This window comes from Hemiscyllium ocellatum, chromosome 1 (assembly GCF_020745735.1).
Source record: "Hemiscyllium ocellatum isolate sHemOce1 chromosome 1, sHemOce1.pat.X.cur, whole genome shotgun sequence".
Lineage (NCBI taxonomy): Eukaryota > Metazoa > Chordata > Chondrichthyes > Orectolobiformes > Hemiscylliidae > Hemiscyllium > Hemiscyllium ocellatum.
The window spans coordinates 58,788,474-58,811,187 of record NC_083401.1 but is presented as its reverse complement, the minus strand read 5'-3'; the positions used below and the strand labels follow the sequence as shown (position 1 = coordinate 58,811,187).

At 40.0% G+C, this 22,714-nt stretch overlaps 1 protein-coding gene across 2 annotated transcripts in view; it reads right to left on the bottom strand.

Annotated features, from left to right (window-relative positions):
* Positions 1-2,434: 2,434 nt before the first annotated feature.
* Positions 2,435-22,714, bottom strand: part of tpgs2 (tubulin polyglutamylase complex subunit 2) — a 51,472-nt gene continuing 31,192 nt past the window's right edge. The window contains exons 5-7 of one of the 2 annotated variants that reach the window (XM_060829562.1): positions 20,400-20,513; positions 3,562-3,725; positions 2,435-2,936 (exon numbers count right to left, since the gene is read on the bottom strand). In XM_060829562.1, coding sequence (XP_060685545.1) covers positions 2,700-2,936; positions 3,562-3,725; positions 20,400-20,513 — 515 coding nt within the window. In that variant the 3' untranslated portion in view covers positions 2,435-2,699. Of the gene's footprint in view, positions 2,937-3,561; positions 3,726-20,399; positions 20,514-22,159; positions 22,237-22,714 lie in introns of those variants that run through there. The other variant, XM_060829569.1, reaches the window with a different exon arrangement.

Sequence of the window (22,714 nt, the reverse complement as noted above, 5' to 3'; positions counted from 1 at the left end):
TGGTGGTCCTGTGGAATTCATTGCCGCAGAGTGCAGTGGAGGCTGGGACGCTAAATGTCTTCAAGGCAGAGATTGATAAATTCTTGATGTCACAAGGAATTAAGGGCTACGGTGAGAATGCGGGTAAGTGGAGTTGAAATGCCCATCAGCCATGATTGAATGGCAGAGTGGACTCGATGGGGTGAATAGCCTTACTTCCACTTCTATGTCTTATGGTCTTATATATTATGGAAGAAGTTGTTTAGTTATATTGTTTTATTATTTGGTGCTTTCTGGAAAAAAATGGACAAGTCTGTTTTGAAAAGGAGCAAATTATTACTGTAAATCATTCAAAAATGAGATTATGCACATGATTTCACTTGTTGACAACTCAAATTTGTTTCTAAAACATTGAGTGCGTTTCCATTTAAAGAGTTAAGGTAGCTGGAAAGGTGGCCAAACTAACTTTATCATTAACATACCGTAATTTGATGTAAATTTGAAATAGAAAATCATACAATAGTACAGAAAATGACTTTCTGATACAGGCTGTAAACATTAAAATTTGCTCTCTATTTGAACTGTACTCAATTAATAGTGATAACAAATAAACAACTTAAGTTGGACAAAATAAGGGAAAGTTAGAAAATGGTTCTTGCATTTCATTTTCTATTTGCTTAATGGAAACTTTACACACAGGAGTTATTACAGTTGACATGCATATTTGACAGAATATCTTGCAAATATTTCGCAAATATTGGTTCACAGGTCAGCACAACATCGAGGGCCAAAGGGTCTGTACTACACTGTAATGTTCTATGTTCTTCAGTCCGTCCAAACCTATATGCACATCTCAAATTCTATGTGGTTGTTCAGTGCAATTTTTCTTGATTGTGCAAATAATAAAATGTACTGTGTGGCACTTCATTAAGCACATATTAAACAGACAGATGTTCAATGAAAGATACAATACAACATATACAATACTGATTACTGGCCTTCTGTAATGATCAACATTTATAGAGAAATATATATGAATAATTTAATCTATGTGATATTTAGATATTATTCGGTATTCCAGATAGGTAGCAATTGTACATAAAGTTAAATAAAATTATACTACCAATAAACTCCAAAGTCTCTATTTGCATTGTATGAGTAGGAAATGCTAAATTTGGCAAGATACGTACCTACAGTGATACCAACAGTGTAACTGTGTTGCTCCTTACATGAACATATGGCATATATAAAAGTCAAATATCAAAGTTACCTTGGGTGTCGATAGCCTATCAATGTCATTGCCATATTAACTTGAATGTAGCAGCAGGTGATGTCACAGAAAACTACTTGAAAAAATTTTTAATAGCTCCTATTGAACCGTATGTTCAAGCAGTGGGATCAAAAGATAATTCACTTTGGCATCAAATTTTGCAGCATAAACATAAATGGACAGGTATGGCAATTCCCAGCAATTTCAGGGAAATGGAAAACGTTTGGACAAATTGCAGTTCTGTAAAGACAGGTAGAAAGATCCTTGCATCAAAGATCAGTTGAAGCTACAATACCATTATAGTTTCAATTGGAAAATAATACCATAATGGTAAGGTCATTATATGAATTAATTAAATGAGTCAAGAACCTCCTTAATTAGATTTCTTGACGTGATCTGAAAAATTAAAACAAGTGATTAAACTTGAAATGAGATGGGGAACTTTCCACAGTTATTAAAACTGTCCCAGGCATATGAGACATTTCTTTTAGTTTGCTTGGGTTATAGTCAGATACGTTAAAGAGATGAAGAAAAATACTAAGAAGCACAGGACTGAAAAAAGTTTTTGTTGAAATGACCAGTTTTGTTTTGGCATTTTAGATTCATTCATTTAAGCCTGTGAAGAGAGCAAAGAGAAATTCTCTAGTTCAATCGAACTAATTAACTTCTCTTTTGAGTAACTTTATCAGCAATTGCATGCTAAAGGTTGAAAATATGTAATCTGTTGGCTATCCTTCAGTGGTTAAGGTCCTATAAAGAATATAATTTTATTATTTGTTAACTAGGTTGTCCTTTTGAAAATTCAAGGCTCTTGTCACACAAATTTGTTTATGTGTTTGTGCAAATGCTTTTTCTGGTAAATTGAATGTAGATGGACCTTCTGGAATGAGCCAAACTATCACAAACAATTCAGTACATGAAGAATGCTGGTAGTTCCATTAATTCTGGGATACCGTCAGCATTCTTATTGCACTGGACTGATTATTACAGCCCACTTTATTTTCTGCCTAAAATTATGATGAGAGCTTCAAATCCAACTGTAATTCTTACAGAGGAGGATGATAAAGAAACTCATAATAGCCCAGACACCATTTACAGAACTTCATTTAGGCTTCAAACAGCTGTGAAATTGGAATAAAACTTATTAGAAAGAACTGTGCATTCAGTAATTCTGAAACAGTTCCAATAAAAATTTCATCATAACACTGGATTTGTTTTTATAATTTCCAGCAATATTTAAAAATCATGCATTTGTATCATGATGTACATCATTAACATTAAAGCCCTGCTTTTTTCTGTATTTGCAATCATCCAGTTTTGCACTCTTACTATCAGAACTTGTGACCTGCCCTTCTGTGGCAGAACTGTACACACAACAGTTCAGATGGCAATAGTGGCAGTAACAAGAGGGAAAATTATGTTGCAATTGTTATGGATGACAACATAAAAATTAAGGAATCATTTTTTTTGTGGTACTTCCGATTTGTGATGAATTCTTGCTAGTGACCGGGCTGGTCTGACTTTTCTGAGGCGCAGGTAGCTGTGCACAAGCTTTTTTCTTTTGATTCTGGAGCTTGGCTCTGTTCTTAAAGACTAGACTGGGATCCAGCTTGTTAGTAAAAGCAATATCATTCTCTGCTACAAGACTGGCACTACAGGCAACAGGCTTGTACATATTAAACCATTGCTGAAAATAAAGAAAATAGTTAATTACATAAATTTGATTTTCCCAAATGTTATGGAAGAATTTGACAGTTGTTTTTAATGGCAACATTGAGGCAAAATATTTATAAGATTAACTCACAAATTTAATTGCATAAATATCAAGATATATACAAGTTGACAAATCAGAATAATTGACCAATTTTGAGAATTTCTAGCAAACTGTTGCCGTAGTTTGCCAGGATTCCAGAGGAATTTAAGTAATAAGCAATGGTCCATAGGAGAACAGTTGTTACAATCATTTTGAAGGTTTACTTTTTAATTTAGATTATTTGCATTCCAATTAATTTAAGGATGCCTTTCGTTGTGACAAAGTGCCAACAAGAAGGAAAATTATGGAAAATGATGATTCGCTACAGGAACACAAATTAAATATGACAGGAACAACTTTTCATGAGAACTGCATGTATCTTCTCCAAAGTAATGAAGAATTGAATGTCATTTTTAAAAATTTATGAGACCACCTCAAAGAAAGCATCATAACCCCAACTGAGAACTGGACTTTAGTTTTGCAGATCTGCCCTCTTAATTAATGAAAGAGAAATATGTCTGATGTTACAGAATATTAAAAAAAATACTGCACTTCCTACCTTAGCTTGAGGGCTAATCCCGTATTTTGTTAATGCATACTGCCATTGGGGCAATCCTAAGTGAACAAGCATAAGTCGATAGTAGGCTGTGAACGTATCGGATAGAAAATGCCAGTAAAGTGCTCTGTCCAAGAACCAGATTTCTGCATGAGAAGATACAACCCCTGTTGAGGAAAAATGTTAAGCTTAAAGAATCAAAAGGACAACTTTTAAAAACGTGTTGATCCTATACATGTTAAAATATTGATCAATTCAAATGTTATTTGTTCAACTAATCACACAACAAAACATTAGGACCTATGCCCTGCAATTCTCAATTCTTTTATAATTCCTTATCTACTCTATCCATACCTTCTTTAGATCTCCTCTTAGCCTTGTCTTCTCCAAGGAGAATAGTCCTAACCCCTACAATTTATACTCAAAACTGAAGTTCCTCAGCTTTGGAACTGGTGTTGTAAATCTCTTGTGCACTTGTTTGCATGCTTCCAATGGAGTGTTGCCCAGAATTGTGTACAATACTCTAGCTGAAGTTGAACAAGTGTTTTATGTAAGTTCAGTAAAACCTCCTTGCTCTTCTGCTCTATTCACCTATTAATAAAGCCCAGAATACCATCTGCTTGATGAACTTCTCTCTCCACCTGAGCTGTCACTTTCAGTGATCTGTGCACACATGCATTGCTTTCTCCTTTTGCCTTAAGTATTGTTTTATTATATTCTATTACATATGGTTTGTCCATATTTTTCCTACCAAAATGTATCACCTCACACTTTTTTAATTGGACTTCATGTTTACCTATTGAACCAACTTGTCAAAGAGTCAGAGAGATTGACAACACAGAAAAAGGATTTTCAGCCCATTGTGTTGATGCCAATCAAAGTCCGCCAAGTAATTATTCTAATTCTATTTTCCAGCACTTGGTCCATAGACTTTTATATCTTGGCATTGCAACAGCACACCTAAATACTTAAAGGTTATCCGGGCTTCTGCCTCAACGACTTTCTGGCAGTGAGTTTCAGATGCGCATCACCATCTAGGTGAAAATGTTTTTCCTCACATCTGCTCTGAACTTTCTGCTTCTTATCCTAAATCTATACTTCCTGGTTATTGATTCATCAGAGGGAGGAAAAGAAAAGACTCTTCCTGTCTACACTATCCTTGTCCCCCATATATCACAGTAAAAAGTGAGGTCTGCAGATGCTGGAGATCAGAGCTGAAAATGTGTTGCTGGTTAAAGCGCAGCAGGTCAGGCAGCATCCAAGGAACAGGAAATTCGACGTTTCACCCCATATATCACAATCCAATTTATCAAATTTTCTTAGATCCCATGGATTGTTACCTTTGTACCCAAACTCCCAAGCAAGATCTCATTGAAAGCCTTGCCAATGTTCAAATAGACCACATTAAAAGCATTGGCCTCATCTACACACATGGTCACCTCTTCAAAATATTCAGTCAAGTTGGTCAGACATGACAAAACCATGCTGACTGTTCTGGATTAATTCCTGCCTCTTCAAATACAGATTAATTCTGTCCCCCAGAATTGCTTCCAAGAGTTTAACTGATGTTAGACTGACTGGCCTGCAGTTTCCTGGTTTATCCCTCACTCTCTTCTTGCATAATGTTGCCACATTGGCTGACCTCCAGTTCTCTGGCACATTTTGTGGCCAGAAAGGAACAAAACATTTGCAACCATTCTTGCTATTTCCTCACTCAACAACCCAGAATACATTTAGAACATAGAACATAGAACAGTACAGCACAGAACAGGCCGTTCAGCCCACGATGTTGTGCTGACCACTGATGCTCATGTATGCACCCTCAAATTTCTGTGACCATATACATGTCCAATAGTCTCTTAAATGTCCCCAATGACCTTGCTTCCACAACTGCTGCTGGCAACGCATTCCATGCTCTCCCAACTCTGTGTAAAGAACCCACCTCTGATATCCCCTCTATACATTCCTCCAACCAGCTTAAAACTATGACCCCTCGTGTTAGTCATTTCTGCCCTGGGAAATAGAGTTGAGAGCCAGAGATTATCTATGCCTCTCATTATCGTGTATAACTCAGTTAGGTCCCCTCTCCTCCTCCTTTTCTCCAATGAAAAAAGTCCGAGCTCAGTCAACCTCTCTTCATAAGATAAGCCCTCCAGTCCAGGCAGCATCCTGGTAAACCTCCTCTGAACCCTCTCCAAAGCATCCACATCTTTCCTATAATAGGGCGACCAGAACTGGATGCAATATTCCAAGTGCGGTCTAACCAAAGTTTTATAGAGCTGCAACAAGATCTCACGACTCTTAAACTCAATCCCCCTGTTAATGAAAGCCAAAATACCATATGCTTTCTTAACAACCCTGTCCACTTGGGTGGCCATTTTAAGGGATCAATGTACCTGCACACCAAGATCCCTCTGTTCCTCCACACTGCCACGAATCCTATTCTTAATCCTGTGCTCACTTTCAAATTCGATCTTCCAAAATGCATCACCTCGCATTTATCCAGGTTGAACTCTATCTGCTACCTCTCAGCCCATCTCTGCATCCTGTCAATGTCCCGCTGCAGCCTACAACAGCCCTCTATACTGTCAACGACACCTCCAACCTTTGTGTCATCTTCAAACTTGCTGACCCATCTTTCAATCCCCGATCCAAGTCATTAATAAAAATTACAAACAGTAGAGGCCCAAGGACAGAGCCCTGTGGAAACACCATTCACCACAGACTTCCAGGCAGAATATTTTCCTTCTACTACCACTGTTGTCTTCTGTTGGCCAGCCAATTCTGTATCCAGACAGCTAAGTTCCCCTGTATCCCATTCCTCCTGACCTTCTAAATGAGCCTACCATGAAGAACCTAATCAAATGCCTTGCTGAAGTCCACATACACCACATCCACAGCTCGACCCTCATCAACTTTTCTAGTCACATCCTCAAAGAACTCGATAAGGTTTGTGAGGCATGACCTGCCCCTCACAAAGCCGTGTTTACTGCATTTAATCAAGCCATGCTCTTCCAGATGGTCATAAATCCTATCCCTCAATTCTTTCTAACACCTTGCAGACGACAGACGTGAGACTTACTGGTCTGTAATTGCCGGGGATTTCCCTATTTCCTTTCTTGAAGAGAAGAATTATATTTGCTTCTCTCCAGTCCTCGGGTACGACTCCAGTGGAGAGCGAGGATGCAAAGATCTTCACAAGTGGAGAAGCAATTGCATTGCTCATTTCCCAAAGCAGCCGAGGACAAATCTGGTCCGGGCCTGGTGACTTGCCAATCTTAATGTTTGACAAAACTTTCAGCATATCAGCTTCCTCTATCTCTATCCATTCCAGCATGCACACCTGCTCTTCAAAAGTTTCATTCACTACAAAGTTCGTTTCTTTCATAAAGACCGAAGCAAAAAACCCATTTAGGGCTTCCCCTACCTCCTCAGACTCCTCTCACAAATTCCCTATGCTATCCCAGATCGGCCCTACTCTTTCTTTGACCATTCTCTTATTCCTCACAAGTGTAAAATGCCTTTGTGTTCTCCCTAATCTGTTCTGCCGAGCCTTTCTCGTGCCCCCTCCTGGCTCTCCTCAGACCATTTTTGAGCTCCTTCCTCGCCTGCCTGTAATCCTCTAGAGCTGAGCTTGACCCTAGCTTCTTCCACCTTATGTAAACTACCTATTTCCTTTTGACGAGAAGCTCCACCGCTCTCGTCATCAGAGGTTCCTTTATCTTATCACTTCTTGCCTGTCTCAGAGGGACATATTTATTCATCATTTGCAACAACTGTTACTTAAACAGTCTCCACATGTCTATAGTGCCTTTACCATGGAACAATTGCTCCCAATCCATACTTCCTAACTCATGTCTAATCGCATCATAGTTTCCTCTTCCCCAATTAAATATCTTTCCATTTTGCCTAATCCTCTCCTTCTCCATAGCTATGTAGAATGTGAGGCAGTTGTGATCACTATCACCAAAATGCTCTCCCACCACAAAATCTGATACCTGCCCTGGCTTGTTTCCGAGCACTAAGTCTAGAATGGCCTCATCGGCCTGTCAACGTACGGAGTTAGGAAACCCTCCTGAACACACCTTACAAAAACAGCTCCATTCAAATCTTCTGCTCGAAGGAGGTTCCAATCAACATTGGGAAAGTTAAAATCACCCATGACAACAACTCTACTAAATCCACACTTTTTCAAAATCTGCCGACCTATGCTTTCTTCCAAGTCCCTGCTGCTATTGGGGGGCCTGTAGTAAACCCCCAACGAGATGACTGCTTCCTTGATGTTCCTAATTTCCACCCATACTGACTCGGTAGGCAGATCTTCCTCGACAATGGAAGCTTCTGTAGCTGTGATATCCTCTCTGATTAGTAGTGCTACATACCCCCCCTCCCTATTCTTTATAAATGCTCTAAACCCTGGAACATCCAGCAACTATTCCTGCTCCTGAGAAACCCATGTCTCTGTTATGGCCACAACATCATAGCACCAGGTACTGATCCATGCTCTAAGTTCATCACTTTTATTGCTGCTACTCCTTGCGTTAAAGCAAACACACTTTAACTGATTCCTTGGTTCCTTCCCAAGGAAATCCTTCCCACTAGCTGGTCTACCTCTTGCTATTGCCTCATCTGCATCAACTCTCACCTCCAGTATACGGCTCAGGTTCCCACCCCCCTGCCATACTAGTTTAAACCCTCTCGAACTACTCGAGCAAACCTTCCACCTAGGACACTGGTCCCCTTCCAGTTCAGATACAATCCGAGCTTCTTGTACAGGTCCCACCTACCCCAGAAGGCATCCCAATTATCTACATATCTGAAGCCCTCCCTCCTACACCAGCTGTGCAGCCACGTGTTAAGCTGCGCCTGCTCCCTGTTCCTCGCCTCGCTATCTCGTGGCACTGATAGCAAACTAGAGAACACTACTCTGTTCGTCCTGCTTTGCAGCTTCCATCCTAACTCCCTGAAAATCACTTTTTATATCCTCAATCCTTTTCCTGGCTATATCATTAGTGCCAATATGTAACATGATTTCTGGCTGTTCGCCCTCCCCTTTTAGAACCTTATACACCCGATCGGAGACGTCCCGGATCCTGGCACCAGAGAGGCAACATACCTTCCGGGAATCCCGATTCTGACCACAAAATCTCCTGTTGATTCCCCTAACTATCGAGTCCCCTACCTATTCTGCCCCCTTCCCTTCTTTGCCACAGTGTCAGGCTCAGTGCCAGAGAACTAACTGTTATTTCATCCGACCCTGGAGATTTATCAACTTATCAGATCACTCAGAACCTCCTTTCTGTCTATGTTGATTTCCTTCAGTGTACCACAAATCTTCTCCCTGATTTCTATACCCATATCGTTTCTTTCACTGGTGAATGTTGGCAAAAAATATTAATCAGAAATGATTTATAAGGATGTTGCCAGGGTTGGAGAGAGTTGAGCTACAGGGAGAGACTGAACAGATTGGGGTGATATTCCCTGGATCACTGGAGGCTGAGGGGTGACCTTATACACATTTATAAAATCATGAGTGCAATGGATAAGGTGAAGAGCCAAGGTCTTTTCCCAGGAGTGGGGTGTGACGTGGAGGGGCAGGGTTGGGAAGAAGAATCCAAAACTAGAGGGCATAGGTTTAATATGGGACAGGAAACACAGAAGTTGGCGCATGTATGGAAGAACTGCCAGAGAAAGTGGTGGAGTCTGGTACAATTGCAATATTGCAAAGGTTTCTGGATGGGTTCATGCATAGGAAGGGTTTAGGAGGACAGGGGCCAAATGCTGGCAAATGGAACAATATTAATTCAGGATATCAGGTTGGCATGGATGAACTCGACCCAAGGGTCTGTTTCCATGGGTGTACATCTTAATGACTTTTTTTACAATCCAACCTACATCCTTTCACTCCACACACAAAGTACCACTGTGGCCCTGCATGTATCCTACTCTTTCCTCACTATCCATTTTCCACCAAAGGTACCTCTAAAACAATTTAGGATTTTCCTTTATTTACCTGCCAATATCTTTTCACGCCCATTTCAGAATTCCTATTCCTTTTTAAGTTCCCTCTTGCATGCTCTATAATCCTCTGTGGCTTCTGCTATTTTGAGCTCTTAGTATCTGCCATAAGATTTTCTTTTTCTCTTAATCCAATGCTGTATGTCCACTAATATCCAGGATTCACAGAATTTGATGGTCGCCTTTTTTTGTTGGAACATGTTGGCTCTGTATTCTCCATATTTCCTTTGTTAATGCATCCCACTGTTCTGAGACAGATTTACCTGAAAGAAACTGCTCTTAGTCCACTCTGGCCAAATCACATCTGATTTTATTAACTCAGCTGTATCCCAGTTTAGGAGTTTGATTTCAGGCCAATTCTTGTCCTTTTCCTCATCCATGTACTTTAGGAGTTCTACGCTGTCCTTCCCACAGTATCCAATAATTCCAAGTTTTGTATCTTCCAAAAACTTTGAAATTCTCCCTGCACAACAAGATCCGCTAAATATTTCAAGAATGCAAAAGTCCCAATTTCAATTTATGAGGAACTCCACTATAAATGTTCCTTCAGCTGGAAAAAAAAATCCATTGACCATTACTCTCTATTTCCTATTACTCATTCAATTTTGTATCCGCATTGTGACTGTCCCTCTGTTCCAAGAGTTATAATTTTTCCCATGAGTCTGTTGTATGGTACCGTAATGATGCCTTTTGAAAGTCCGTGCACACCACATCAATAGCATAATTTACAACAACCCTTTCTGCTACCTCTTCAAAACATTCTAGGAAGTTAATCAAACATTTTTCTATGTGACTATTAATTCTATTCTGAAATATTGTTTCTCGGAGCTTCTGCACTGCAGAAATTAAACTGACTGGTTTGTAATTGCTAATGTTACAAATTTCTTGAATAAAAATGTTAAGTTTGCAGTTCTCCAGTTCGCTGGTACCTCCCCAGAGTTTAGGAAACACTGAAAGGTTTGGCCAGTGCCCTGAAAAGTTCCATTCTTACTTTCTTGAACATCCTTGGAAACATCTCATTCAGTCCCAGTACCTTGTTAACTTTAAGTTTCGATAACCTATCTAACACTTCCTCCTTATCAATTATGAACCTTTCTCATGACAGGGGTTCCGCCTTGGCAGAAAGTGTGTCTTTGGCAAAGACAGATGCAGAGTATTCATTGAATTCCTGAGCCACGGCTTCTGTTACCAGGTGTAAATTATTTTTTTGGTCTCCAATCAGCCCTATTCCCCCGCTTACCGTATTTTTACTATGATGTGGCTTTAGAAATGTTTAAGATTCCTGCGTTGGCCACCAGCATTTTCTCACTTTTCCTCTTTTCATCTCTGATTTTTCTTTCGCCTCCCCACTGAACCTTCTGTATTCTTCTTGGCTCACTCCCTCTTGCATCATTTTTCCAGCCACATGTTCATTTGACTTATCCCTCTATTTCTGTACTTGCATGTGGCACAGGGAGTAATAGAGTTTGTTACATTTGAGGTCCTTCTTGCTAATTTTATAAATAGCTCCCTATTGCTCTGATTACAGAACCATATTTCACCTCTAACACAAGTCATTGATACCAAAGTAAATCACAATTTCTGGCTGTTCATCATCCTCAGAAGAATGTTTTCTGAATGCCACTCTAAGACCTCCTTGACAGTGGCACCAGGAAGCAATGTACCAACCTGGTGTAGTAGATGTTGTCTATATGGACTTTAGCAAGACCTTCAACAAGGTTCTGCATGACAGACTGGTTAGTAAGCTTAGATCACGTAGGATCCTGGGAGACCTAACCAACTGGATACAAAATTGGATTGATAATAGGAGACAGAGGGTGGTGGCAGAGGGTCGTTGTTCAGACTGGAGGCCTGTGACCAGCGGTGTGCCACAAGGATTGGTGCTGAGTCTATTGTTATTCATCATTTATATAAGTGATTTGGATGATAAGACAGGAGGCAGTGTTGTAAGTTTGTGGATGACATCAAAATTAGGGTCATAGTGAACTATGAAGAGGGTTATCTAAGAGTACAATCAGAACTTGTCCAACTCTGCCAGTGGGCTGAGAAATGACAGATAAAATTGAAATTAGATAAATGTAGGGTGTTGTGTTTTGGGAAGACAGATCAGGACAGAACTTACACAGTTAATGGTAAGGCCCTGAGGAGTGTTGTCAAGCAGAGGTGTTCGGGTACATAATTCTTGTAAGTGACATCACATGTGGACAGGGTGATGAAGGCGGCATTTGGCACACCGGATTTCACCAGTCAGAGCATTGAGTACAGGCATTGGGATGTCAAGTTACCACTGTACTCGATATCGGTAAGGCTGCATTTTGGGTCCTGTGTACAGTTCCAGTTGTCCTGCTTTAGGAAGGATGTTATTAAACTAGAAAGTGTGCAAAATGATTTACAAGGATGTTAGCGAGACTGAAAGGTTTGAGTTATAAGGGTAGGCTGAGACTGTTTTTCCTGGAGCATAGGAGGCTGAGGGGTGATCTTATAGAGGTTTATAAAACCATGAGAAGCTTAGATAAAGTGAATAGCCAAGGTCTTCTCCCCAGAGTAAGGAAATCCAAAACGAGAGGGCACAGGTTTAAGGTGAGAGGGTGAACATTTAAAAGGGACATAAGGGGTAACTTTTTCACACAGAAGGTGGTACACATATGGAACAAGCTGCCAGATGAAGTGGTAGAGGCAGATACAATTATAACATTTAAAAGACATTTGAATGTAGAAGAAATGTTTAGAGGGAGATGGGCTGAATGCGAGCAAATGGGACTAGTTCAGTTTAGGAAACCTGGACAGCATGGACAAGTTGGGCTGAAGGGTCTGTATCCATGCTGTGTGACTATGATTCACTTCTGTGGTACAGAAATGCCTACCTGTTCCCCTAACTAACAAGCTCCTATCACTATTGCTTCTTTCTTCTTCTTTCTCTCCTGTATAGCTGAGCCATTTGTGGTGTCACAAACATGGCTCTGACTGCACTCCCTTAAGGAATCAGCTCCACTACCATCTTCAAAAATGGAAAACTGAGCAGGACCCGACGGAACTCTTCCATTACCTGCCTGGTTATCTTGGATTGCCTGACAGTCAACCATCCTCTTTGTACCTCCAGACTATCAAGATGCAGTGCAACCACCTCTCTAAATGCGCTATGCACTTAACACTTAGCTTTCCATAGTGATGTACCAGTGAGTCCAGCCAACAGTCGAGCTCAGAAAGCTGGAGCTCAGGTTTCTGGTAGCAGGGCTCTGGTAGCATTTCCTGCATGTGGTTCTAGGCCAATGCTTATGTCTCGAACTTCTCATACATTCCATGCCACTAAACTGTGCTGACATATCTTATAATAATTTCCCTTAGGTAACTTTACTCTGCTTTGGAATATTTTATTATACTGGCCTCAACTTTCTCTTATTTCTTTGCATTTCTTATTTAAATCCAAGCATAGTTATTTCTTTAAAAATAATATATTTTTCTAATTTACAGCAATTTAAAAAGTCCCTGATAGCAGTTTCTCTGTAGAATATCTATAATGTCAACTTATTTTCTGCACTCTCTTTCGAACTCAGTGCAGACCTGTTCCTAGTACATGGCATGCCTCTCCAATTCCCAGGTTAAGTGGTGCTGGCCATGAGACTTGCCCATAATTTCTAGACTTTTGCTTCCAGTTGCTCGCTCGTAGGTCTTACACTTCTCCAATTCCCAAATAATTCTTTGCTCAGATCACATACTGAGCTGTGATATCATTCACAGAATTTTTACTCCTCCTTTGATGCAGTTTATCTGGTATCCAAGCTTTTTTGTGCATTTAGGTACCGAAGAATGGTTCTGGGTCTTCCTCTCGCCCACTCATCATAGCAACAGCTATTTTGGGAATTGTGACTACAACACGTTGTATTAAGGTGAATTTTGTGCAAGTAACTATCTCTTTTCAGGATGGCAGCCAGTGACTAGTGGAGTTCTGCGGGCATCTGTGTTGGGACCACACTGTTCACATTATAAACAATTGATCTGGATGAAGGAAGTGAGGGCATTGCTGCTTGGTTTGCAGACGGTATTATTCATTCAAGTCATTATTCACATTTATTGCAATCTGGAAGCTAATACAGGTGTGTACAGAAGTTTTTGTTGAATGTCTTCCACCAGAAAAGAACATAAGAAATAAGAAGGGTTACTTGATTTGAAATGTTAACTCTGCTTTTGTCACACATGCTGCCAGACTGCTAAATTTCTCCAGCAATTTCTGCCGTTGAATAATAACATAAGAACTTGGAGCAGGAGTAGAGAAATTGAGGACTGCAGATGCTGGAGATCAGATTCGAGAGTGTGATGCTGGAAAAGCACAGCGGGTCAGGCAGCATCTGAGGAGCAAGAGAATTGACGTTTTGGGTATAAGCCCTCCATCAGGAAGCCCTCAAATTGTTAGAAAGGTTGGATAAACTGTCACTAAGAAAGGCAATGACTAATCAGGGAAATTCAGCATAGCTTTGTTAAAGATACTTTCTTTGAGAAAGTGACAAGGAGGATTGATGAGAGTAGTCCAACAGATATTATATTTCTGGATTTTCAGTAATGCATTTGACAAGGTCCCACATGGCAAACTGGTCAAAAAAGTAAAAGTCCATGGGACAAAGGGTAATGTGTTGAATTGGATCCAAAGTTTGCTTAGTAACCGGAAATAAAGGGCAATGGTTGATGCATACCCTCGTGAATGGAAACCTGTTTCAAATGGTGTGCTGTAAGGTTCAGAGTTGAGGCCCCTGCTATTTGTTTTATACATTAATGATTTTGACTTGAAAATGGGGAGTGGGCAAAATTGGGAAACTTACAGATGACACAACAATTAGCCATGTAGTCGACTGTGCGTAGGCTAGCAGTAAGTTCCAAAATGATAGAGATGGGTTGGTGGAGTGGGCAGGAAAGTAACAGATGAAGTTCAACTCTGCTAAGTGTGTGAGGTAATGCATTAGGAAGGTCAAACAGTTAAAGGGCATATACAATAAACAAGAACCTACTGAGAGGGGTAGATGAAATGAGAGATCTACCCCTCTCAGTGCACAGGTCCATAAAGATAGCAGTATGGATAGAGAAGATTGTAAAGAAGGCATTTAGAATGCTTTCCTTCATTGGTAGAGATATAGAATACAAAAGTAAGGACAAGATGATGAAATGATAAGACACTGGTGAGGCCACAACTGAAGTACTGCGTGCAGTTCTGGTCACCACATTACAGATCACAATTTCTCTAGAGAGAATGCCGAGGAGATTTACTAGACGCTGCCAAGGCTGGAGAATTGCAGCTATGAGGAGAGATTACAGAGGTTGGGGTTGTTTTCCTTAGAACAGGGAAAGCTCAGGGGTGACACAACTGAGGTGTACAAAATTGTGAAAGGTGCTTACTTGGCAGAAAGTTGAAAAAAAAAAGAGTTATACATTATAGCTAAGTGGCAGAAGGATTAGAGGGACCTGAGGAACGATAGTTCCACACGGAGGGTGGGGGTTATCTGAAATTTGCTGTCTGAGTTGCTGGTGGAGGTAGAGACCCTAAAACCTTTTTTAAAAAAGCACCTGGATTGCACCTTAAGTACTATAATCCACAGAGTTACAGGCCATTTGCAGGAGGTTGGGATTAAAAAGGGGATCTGGGTGTTTTTGTGACAGCATGTATTAGATAGGCCGAATGTCCCTCTTTTCTATTGTATCATTCTATGACAGCTGGACCTCTAGTTAGTGTGGTGCTGATGGACAATTTTGCAGAGACTAGTTTTCCAGCACTTTTTGTATCTAAACAAGGGAGACTTGCTGGAGCTGCTTGGGAGGATTTAAACTAGTAAGGTGGAGTACGTGGGACCTAGGGAGATAGTGAGGAAAGAGATCAATCTGAAACTGGTACAGTTTCGAAAAGAAGCAAGTCAAGCAGTCAGGGCAGGCAGAACAAAGCAGAAAACAAGGTAGGACTGATAAATTAAACTGCATTTTCTTCAATGCAAGAGGCCTAACAGGGAAGGGAGACGAACTCAGGACATGGTTAATAACATTGGCCTGGATATCATAACAATTACAGAAACGTGGTTCAGGAATGGACATGACTGGCAGCTTAATGTTCCAGGATACAAATGCTACAGGAAGGATAGAAGGTGGCGGTGGGGTGGGTTGGAATAGAGAGAGGTTTGCTGTTTTTGATAAGGAATAGCATTACTGCTCTATATAGGGAGGGTATTCTTGGGAATACATCCTGGGAAGTTATTTGGGTGGAACTGAGAAATAAGAAAGGGATGATCACCTTATTGGGATTGTATTGTAGACCACCTAATAGTGGGATATTGAGAAACAAATTTGTAAGGAGATTTTAGTTATCTGTAAGAATAACAGGGTGGTTATGATAGGGGATTTTAACTTTTCAAACAAAGACTGGGACTGCCATTGTGGGTTTAGATGAAGAGGAATTTATTAGATGTGTTCAAGAAAATTTTCTGATTCAGTACATGGATGTACCAACTAGAAAAATAAGGCAAGGCAGGTGACTGAGGTGTCAGTGGGAGAGCACTTTGGGGCCAGCAACCATCATTCTATTAGTTTTAAAATAGTGATGAATAAGGGTAGACTGGGTTTAAAAGTTGAAGTTCTAAATTGGAGGAAGGCTAATTTTGACAGTATTAGGCAAGAACTTTCAAAAGATGATTGGGGGGGGGGGGGGGGGCGATGTTCACAAATAAAGGGATGGCTAAAAAATGGTGTGCCTTCAGAAATAAGGTAATGAAAGTCCAGAGACAAGACATTCCTGTTAGGGTGAAAGGAAAGGTTGGTAGGTGCAGGGAATACTCAATGACTAGAGAAATTGAGGGTTTGGTTAAGAAAAAGAAAGCAGCATATGTCAGGAAAAGACAACAGACGGATATGTGTGTACTTATTCTTGGAACACAGATAATAGCATGCAAGTACAAGCAATATGGAAGATAAATGGCATGTTGGACTTTATTGCAAGGGGTTTGGAGTGGAAGAATAAAGAGATCTTGTGACAATAAATGATTTTGTTTTAATTGGCTTGTCAGGGTAAATGCTGAGAGAATATTTCCTCTCATGAGGGAGTCGAGGATCAGAGGGTTTAAGCCTCAAAACAAAAAAGTGCCAATTTCAGACTGAGATGTGGGAGAATTTCTTCTCTCAGAAGGTTGTGAATCTTTGGAACTCCTTGACACAGAAAGCTGTGGAGTGCAGAGTCATTACATATATTTAAGGCTAAAATAATTAAGCCTTGATTGATAAAGGGATCAAGGGTTATGAGGAAGAGGCAGGCAAGTAACAAAGAGGCCTTGGAGTGCAGGTTCACAGCTCCTTGAAAGTAGAGTACAGATAGATAGGATAGTGAAGAAGGCATTTGATATGCTTTCCTTTATTGGTCAGAGCATTGAGTATAGGAGTTGGGAGGTCATGTGGTGGCTGGTTAGGCCACTTCTGGAACATTATGTGCAATTCTGGTCTCCTTCCTATTGGAAGGATGTTGTGAAACTTGAAAGGGTTCAGAAAAGATTTACAAGGATGTTGCCAGGATTGGAGGACTTGAACTATAGGGAGAGGCTGAACAGGCTGTGGCGGTCTTCCCTGGAGTGTGGAGGCTGAGGGGTGACCTTATAGAGGTTTATAAAATCATGAGGGGCATGAATAGGATAAACAGACAAAGTATTTTCCCTGAGATGGGGGAATCCAGAACTACAGGGCATAGGTTTAGGGTGAGAGGGGAAAGATATAAAAGGGACTTAAGGGGCAACATCTTCATAGAGAGGGTGGTGTGTATATGGAATGAGCTGCCAGAGCAAGTAGGTACAGTGGAGACTGGTACAATTATAGCATTTAAAAGGCATCTGGATGGGAATATGAATTGGAAAGGTTTAGGAGGATATGGGCCAAGTGCTGCCAAATGGAACTAAATTAGGTTAGGATATCTGGTCGGCATGGACGAGTTGGACCGAAGGGTCTGTTTCCTTGCTGAATGTCTCTATGTCTCTAAGTGAATCCTTAGAAGAGTATAAAGGCAGTAGGTGTGTACTTAAGAGGAAATTCAAGGAGGACAAAAAGGGGACATGAGATAGCTTTGGCAAATAGGGTTAAGGAGAATCCAAAGGGATTTTAAAAATACATTAAGGACAAAGGATAATTAGAGAGAGAAGAGGCCCTTCAAAGATCAGCAAGTCAGCCTATGTGGGGAGCCACAGGGGGAGATATTAAATTAATACTTTGCATCAGTGTTTACTGTGAAGCACAGGGAAAATATAGAATGTTGGGAAATAGATAGTGACATCTTAAAAAGTATCCACATTATAGAGGAGGTGGTGCTGGATGTCTTGAAATGCATAGAAGTGGATAAATCCCCTGATCAGATGTACCCTAGAACTCTTTGGGAAGCTAGAGAAGTGATTACTGGGTCCCTTGCTGAGGTATTTGTATCATCGATAGTCACAGGTGAGGTGCCAGAAGACTGGAGTTTGGCTACCATGATGCCACTATTTCAGAAAGGTGGTAAGGAAAAGCCAGGGAACTATAGATTGGTGAGCCTGACGTCAGTGGTAGGCGCGATGTTGGAAGGAATCCTGAGGAACAGGATTTACATGTATTTGGAAAGGCAAGGAGTGATGACGGATAGTCAGTATGGTTTTGTGCGTGGGAAATCATGTCTCACAAACTTGATTGAGTTTTTTGAAGAAGTAATTAAGAGAATTAATGAGGGCAGAGCAGTAGATGTGAACTATATGAACTGCAGTCACGCATTCGACAAGGCTCCCCATGGGAGACTGGTTGGCAAGGTTAGATTTCATGGAATATAGGGAAAACTAGCCGTTTGGATACAGAACTGGCTCGAAGGTAGAAGACAGAGGGTGGTGGTGGAGGGTTGCTTTTCAGACTGGAGGCCTGTGACCAATGGAGTGCCACAAGGATCGGTGCTGGGCCCACTACTTTTTGTCATTTATATAAATGATTTGGAGATAAACATTGGAGGTATAGTTAGCAAGTTTGCAGATAATTGGAGGTGTAGTGGACAGCAAAGAGAATTACCTCAGAATCGAATGGGATCTTGATCAGATGGGCTAATGGACTGAGGAGTGGCAGATGGAGTTTAATTTAGATAAATGGGAGTTGCTGCAATTTAGGGAAAGCAAATCAGAGCAGGACTTATACACTTAATGGTAAGGTCTGAGGGGGTGTTGCTGAACAAAGAGACCTTAGAGTGCAGGTTCATAGCTCCTTGAAAGTAGAGTTGCAGATAGCTAGGATACTGAAGAATGAATTTGGTATGCTTTCCTTTATTGGAGAAAGTATTGAGTATAGGAGTTGAGAAGTCATGTTGCAGCTGTACAGTACATTGGTTAGATCACTGTTGGAATATTGCATGCGACTCTGGTTTTCTTCCTATTGGAAGGATATTGTGAAATATGAAAGGGTTCAGAAAGGATTTACAATGATGAGCTATACAGAGAGGCTGATTAGGCTATGGCTGTTTTCCCTGGAGCGTCAGAGGCTGAGAGGCGACCTTATGGAATCATGAGGGGCATGGATAAGATAAATAGACAAAGACTTTTCCCCGAGGTGAGGGAGTCCAGAACTAGAGGGCATAGGTTTAGGGTGAGAGGAGAAAGATATAAAAGGGACCTAAGGGGCATCCTTTTCACGCAGAGGGTGGTGCATGTATGGAATGAGCTATCAGAGAAATGGTGGAGGCTGCATTGAAAAGGCATCTGGATGGGTATATGAATAGGAAGGGTTTGGAGGGATGTGGGCCAAATGCTGGCAAGTGGGACTAGGTTAGGTTAGGACATCTGGTCAGCATGGACGAGTTAGACCAAAGGACCCGTTTCCATGCCGTACGTCTCAATCTTCTTTATACATCATCTCATCAAAAGCATTTTTGAAATTCACATACATACTACCCGCTACATTTATTCCATTTTCATTATTTCTGCAAATCTCAATTTCACAATTTCATTTTATTAAATACAATTTCAATTTAATTCTATGTTGGCAGTTCTTAATGCTTTTTCTAGGCTTTAACCTATTTTGTAGCCTCTGGAATCCAATGTACCCCTTATTGATGCTGAAAGACAGATATATTGGACTGGCTTGTCTTGTATACCTCAAAATGGAGCTCCAGTACAATAATGCCCAAACTGGCCTGTTTTTCTTTTGCTATTTTTTGTTTGGTCTCTCAGTTTCTCCCTTCTATAATAGTACAGTTATCAGTATAGCTTTGAGGACTACACTATTAACTTTTGCCAAATACAGCACCTTTGGAGGTATCCCAAACAACAGTGTAATTTCAGATGCAATGTTGGTTGAGAGATAAATATTGTGTTGTACTCTGGAGAGAACTGGCTGGCTTTTCTTTGCAATAATGCCATAGGATAGTATATGTTCATTTGAGCAGTTTATTCATCTCAAAAATAGCACCATAAATAGTATAGCACTCTCCCTCTGTAGTAACCCTAGTATGTCACACAGATTTTTACCCTAGTTTCTTGAGTGAGTTTTTAATCTACAACGCTCTGTTTGGGCAAAAGCTCAGGCACTGCACAATAGTTAACACTAATTTCATGTGAAGTGAGAAGACAATAGTTTTAAAATCACAATTATTACATTTACCTCAAATATCAGAAGCACAAAAGCCAACAGAGAGGATTAATAATTAGTTATTTTTTTCTGAGACTACACAGCTTCTACTGAATGATCCCTGACTATCATTTAATTGTTTTATTGTAAAGGTAATTACCATTACTTAATAGCAATTATAATGCTTATGTTTATACACACCCTATGATTATCTATGATTATTAGATTTTAAAAAATACCTGATTGGACGCTTTTGTAAACCAGGCAGACTTTCCCATTCCCATTGCAACAATCCAGTTCAAATATTCGATATTTCGAATTAAACTGAGGTTTTTCCAAATCTTCTTCTTTACCTTAATATAAAGGATTATAATAGAGTAAAGCCTATCATATTGCATTTATTTGAATTGCAGATCCAGATGATAAATAACTTTTAATTACAAATGTAGCTTCATTTTGAAGAGTCAGTAAGAAAGCACTGGTATAATTTCTCTCAAAAAGAATAGAAAACAGAAAGACTTTGAACAATTTGTCAATCAGCCAATATTCATGATTGGTTAAATAATTACCCATGTTCGTTTAACTTTGATCTTAACCCAAATCTCTTTATAGCTGGCCTCTACTAATTACTGTCTTCCATGTCTCACTTCTAGAATGCTGGCAACCAATTACCCTACAAACAAGATCTGCTTGGTTTATCATAATGGTATAAAAATTATTGCAATACAACATTCCTCTGTCTACTATTTTAAATAAAGGCATAAACTGTTCAAGAAAGTTTGGTGATCTAATTTTGATAATTCAGAAATTGGATGGCATTCCAATGAGAAATTCACAAGCAAATTTCACATCCAGTTGAAATTATCCATCAATAGTATGCTGACACCTGTGGTTTTAGTATTAAATTGCAAAATTCTTGAGGACAACAGTGATAAAATAAGGCTAGACTTATTCTAAATCAATGGTTATTCTATGCAGAAGAAATTGAATATGGATTCATCAGAATTATGCAGGACTTTCTTTTTCTGTGTATTTTTGCTTTGTCATGTGACAGCATTACTAATAACTTGAGGTTGTGCGAGGAGTTATACATTATACCAAATACAAACGTAAGACCATAAATTATAGGAACAGAATGAGATCATTTGGCCCATCAAGTCTGCTCTGCCATTTAATCATGGCTGATATTTAAATAATCCCATTCTCCTGCCTTCTTTGCATAAGCCTTCATTCCCTTACTGATCAAGAATTTATTAATGTCTGTCTTAAATACACGCAATGACTTGGCGTCCACTGTCTCCTGTGGCAATCAGTTCTACAGATTAACTGCTTTTGGCTGAAGAAATTCCTCATCTCAATCCTAAAAAGTTGTCCCTTCACTGTGCAGCTGTCTCTCCATGCCCACTCTATGCAGGCCTCTCAGTATTCTGCAAGTTTCAATTAGATCTCCCCCTCATCTTTCTAAGTTCCATCAAGTACAGATCCAGAGTTTTCAATTGCTCCTCAAATGACAAGCTGTTCATGCCCATGATTATTCTAGTCAATTTCCTCTGGACCCCCTCCATTGCCAGCATACCCTTCCTTAGATACAGGGCCACGGACTCAGTCACTATTAATTCTATATGGTTTTTCACTTGTATGTAATAGTAGCAACGCTTGATACATTTAAGTTTGTGAACAAATACAGAATATAGTACTGAAAACACTTTTTCTCAAGTGTACAGTGTATATAATGCTGGTTTGATTTTTTTCTCGTTTGTGTAAATAACATAAGAAGAAACTAAACACATGAAACAGGAGCGCAGATTGAAATTATTAATTATGAACTCATAGTCAACAGAAACTCATGGCTTCAGGACGATAGGATTGGGATTAGAATCTTGGATGGTACAGGACATTTAGGAATGACAGGAAACTAGGAAAAGGCAGATAGCTGGCTCTTAGTCAATGACGGTGTTCAGATAATAAAGAGAGATAGCAAGCTGTGGAAATACTCAGATAAAAACAAATACTGCAGATGTTGGTAATCATAAATAAGATCAGAGTTCTGGAATACCCCAGTAGCTTAGGCAGCACCTATGGAGAGAAACACAAAGTTAACATTTTGAGTCTGATTTGACCCTTTCTTGAACTGCAGGCAACTGAAGAATAATAGTGTTGTGTGTTTGACAAAGGGGGATGAGAAATGAGTGGGACAAATGGGGAGGGTGTCTGGAGTAAATGCCAAATAGAGTGCTAATGATGCTACAAAAATAAAAAAAAATAACAGTAAACAGGAGACAGTGTTCATGCTCTGATTTTGTTGACCCTAATTTAGAGCTCTGAAGGCCAAAAATTGTTAAAGTCAAAACTGAAGTGTTGTACTTTCACATTGCATAAGGCTTCATTGTGCAGCACTACAACAGGAGAACAAAATAGTGTTTTGAAATGACAGCTGCAAATGTGTTGCTGGTCAAAGCACAGCAGGCCAGGCAGCATCTCAGGAATAGAGAATTCGACGTTTCGAGCATAAGCCCTTCATCAGGAATAAGAGAGAGAGAGCCAAGCAGGCTAA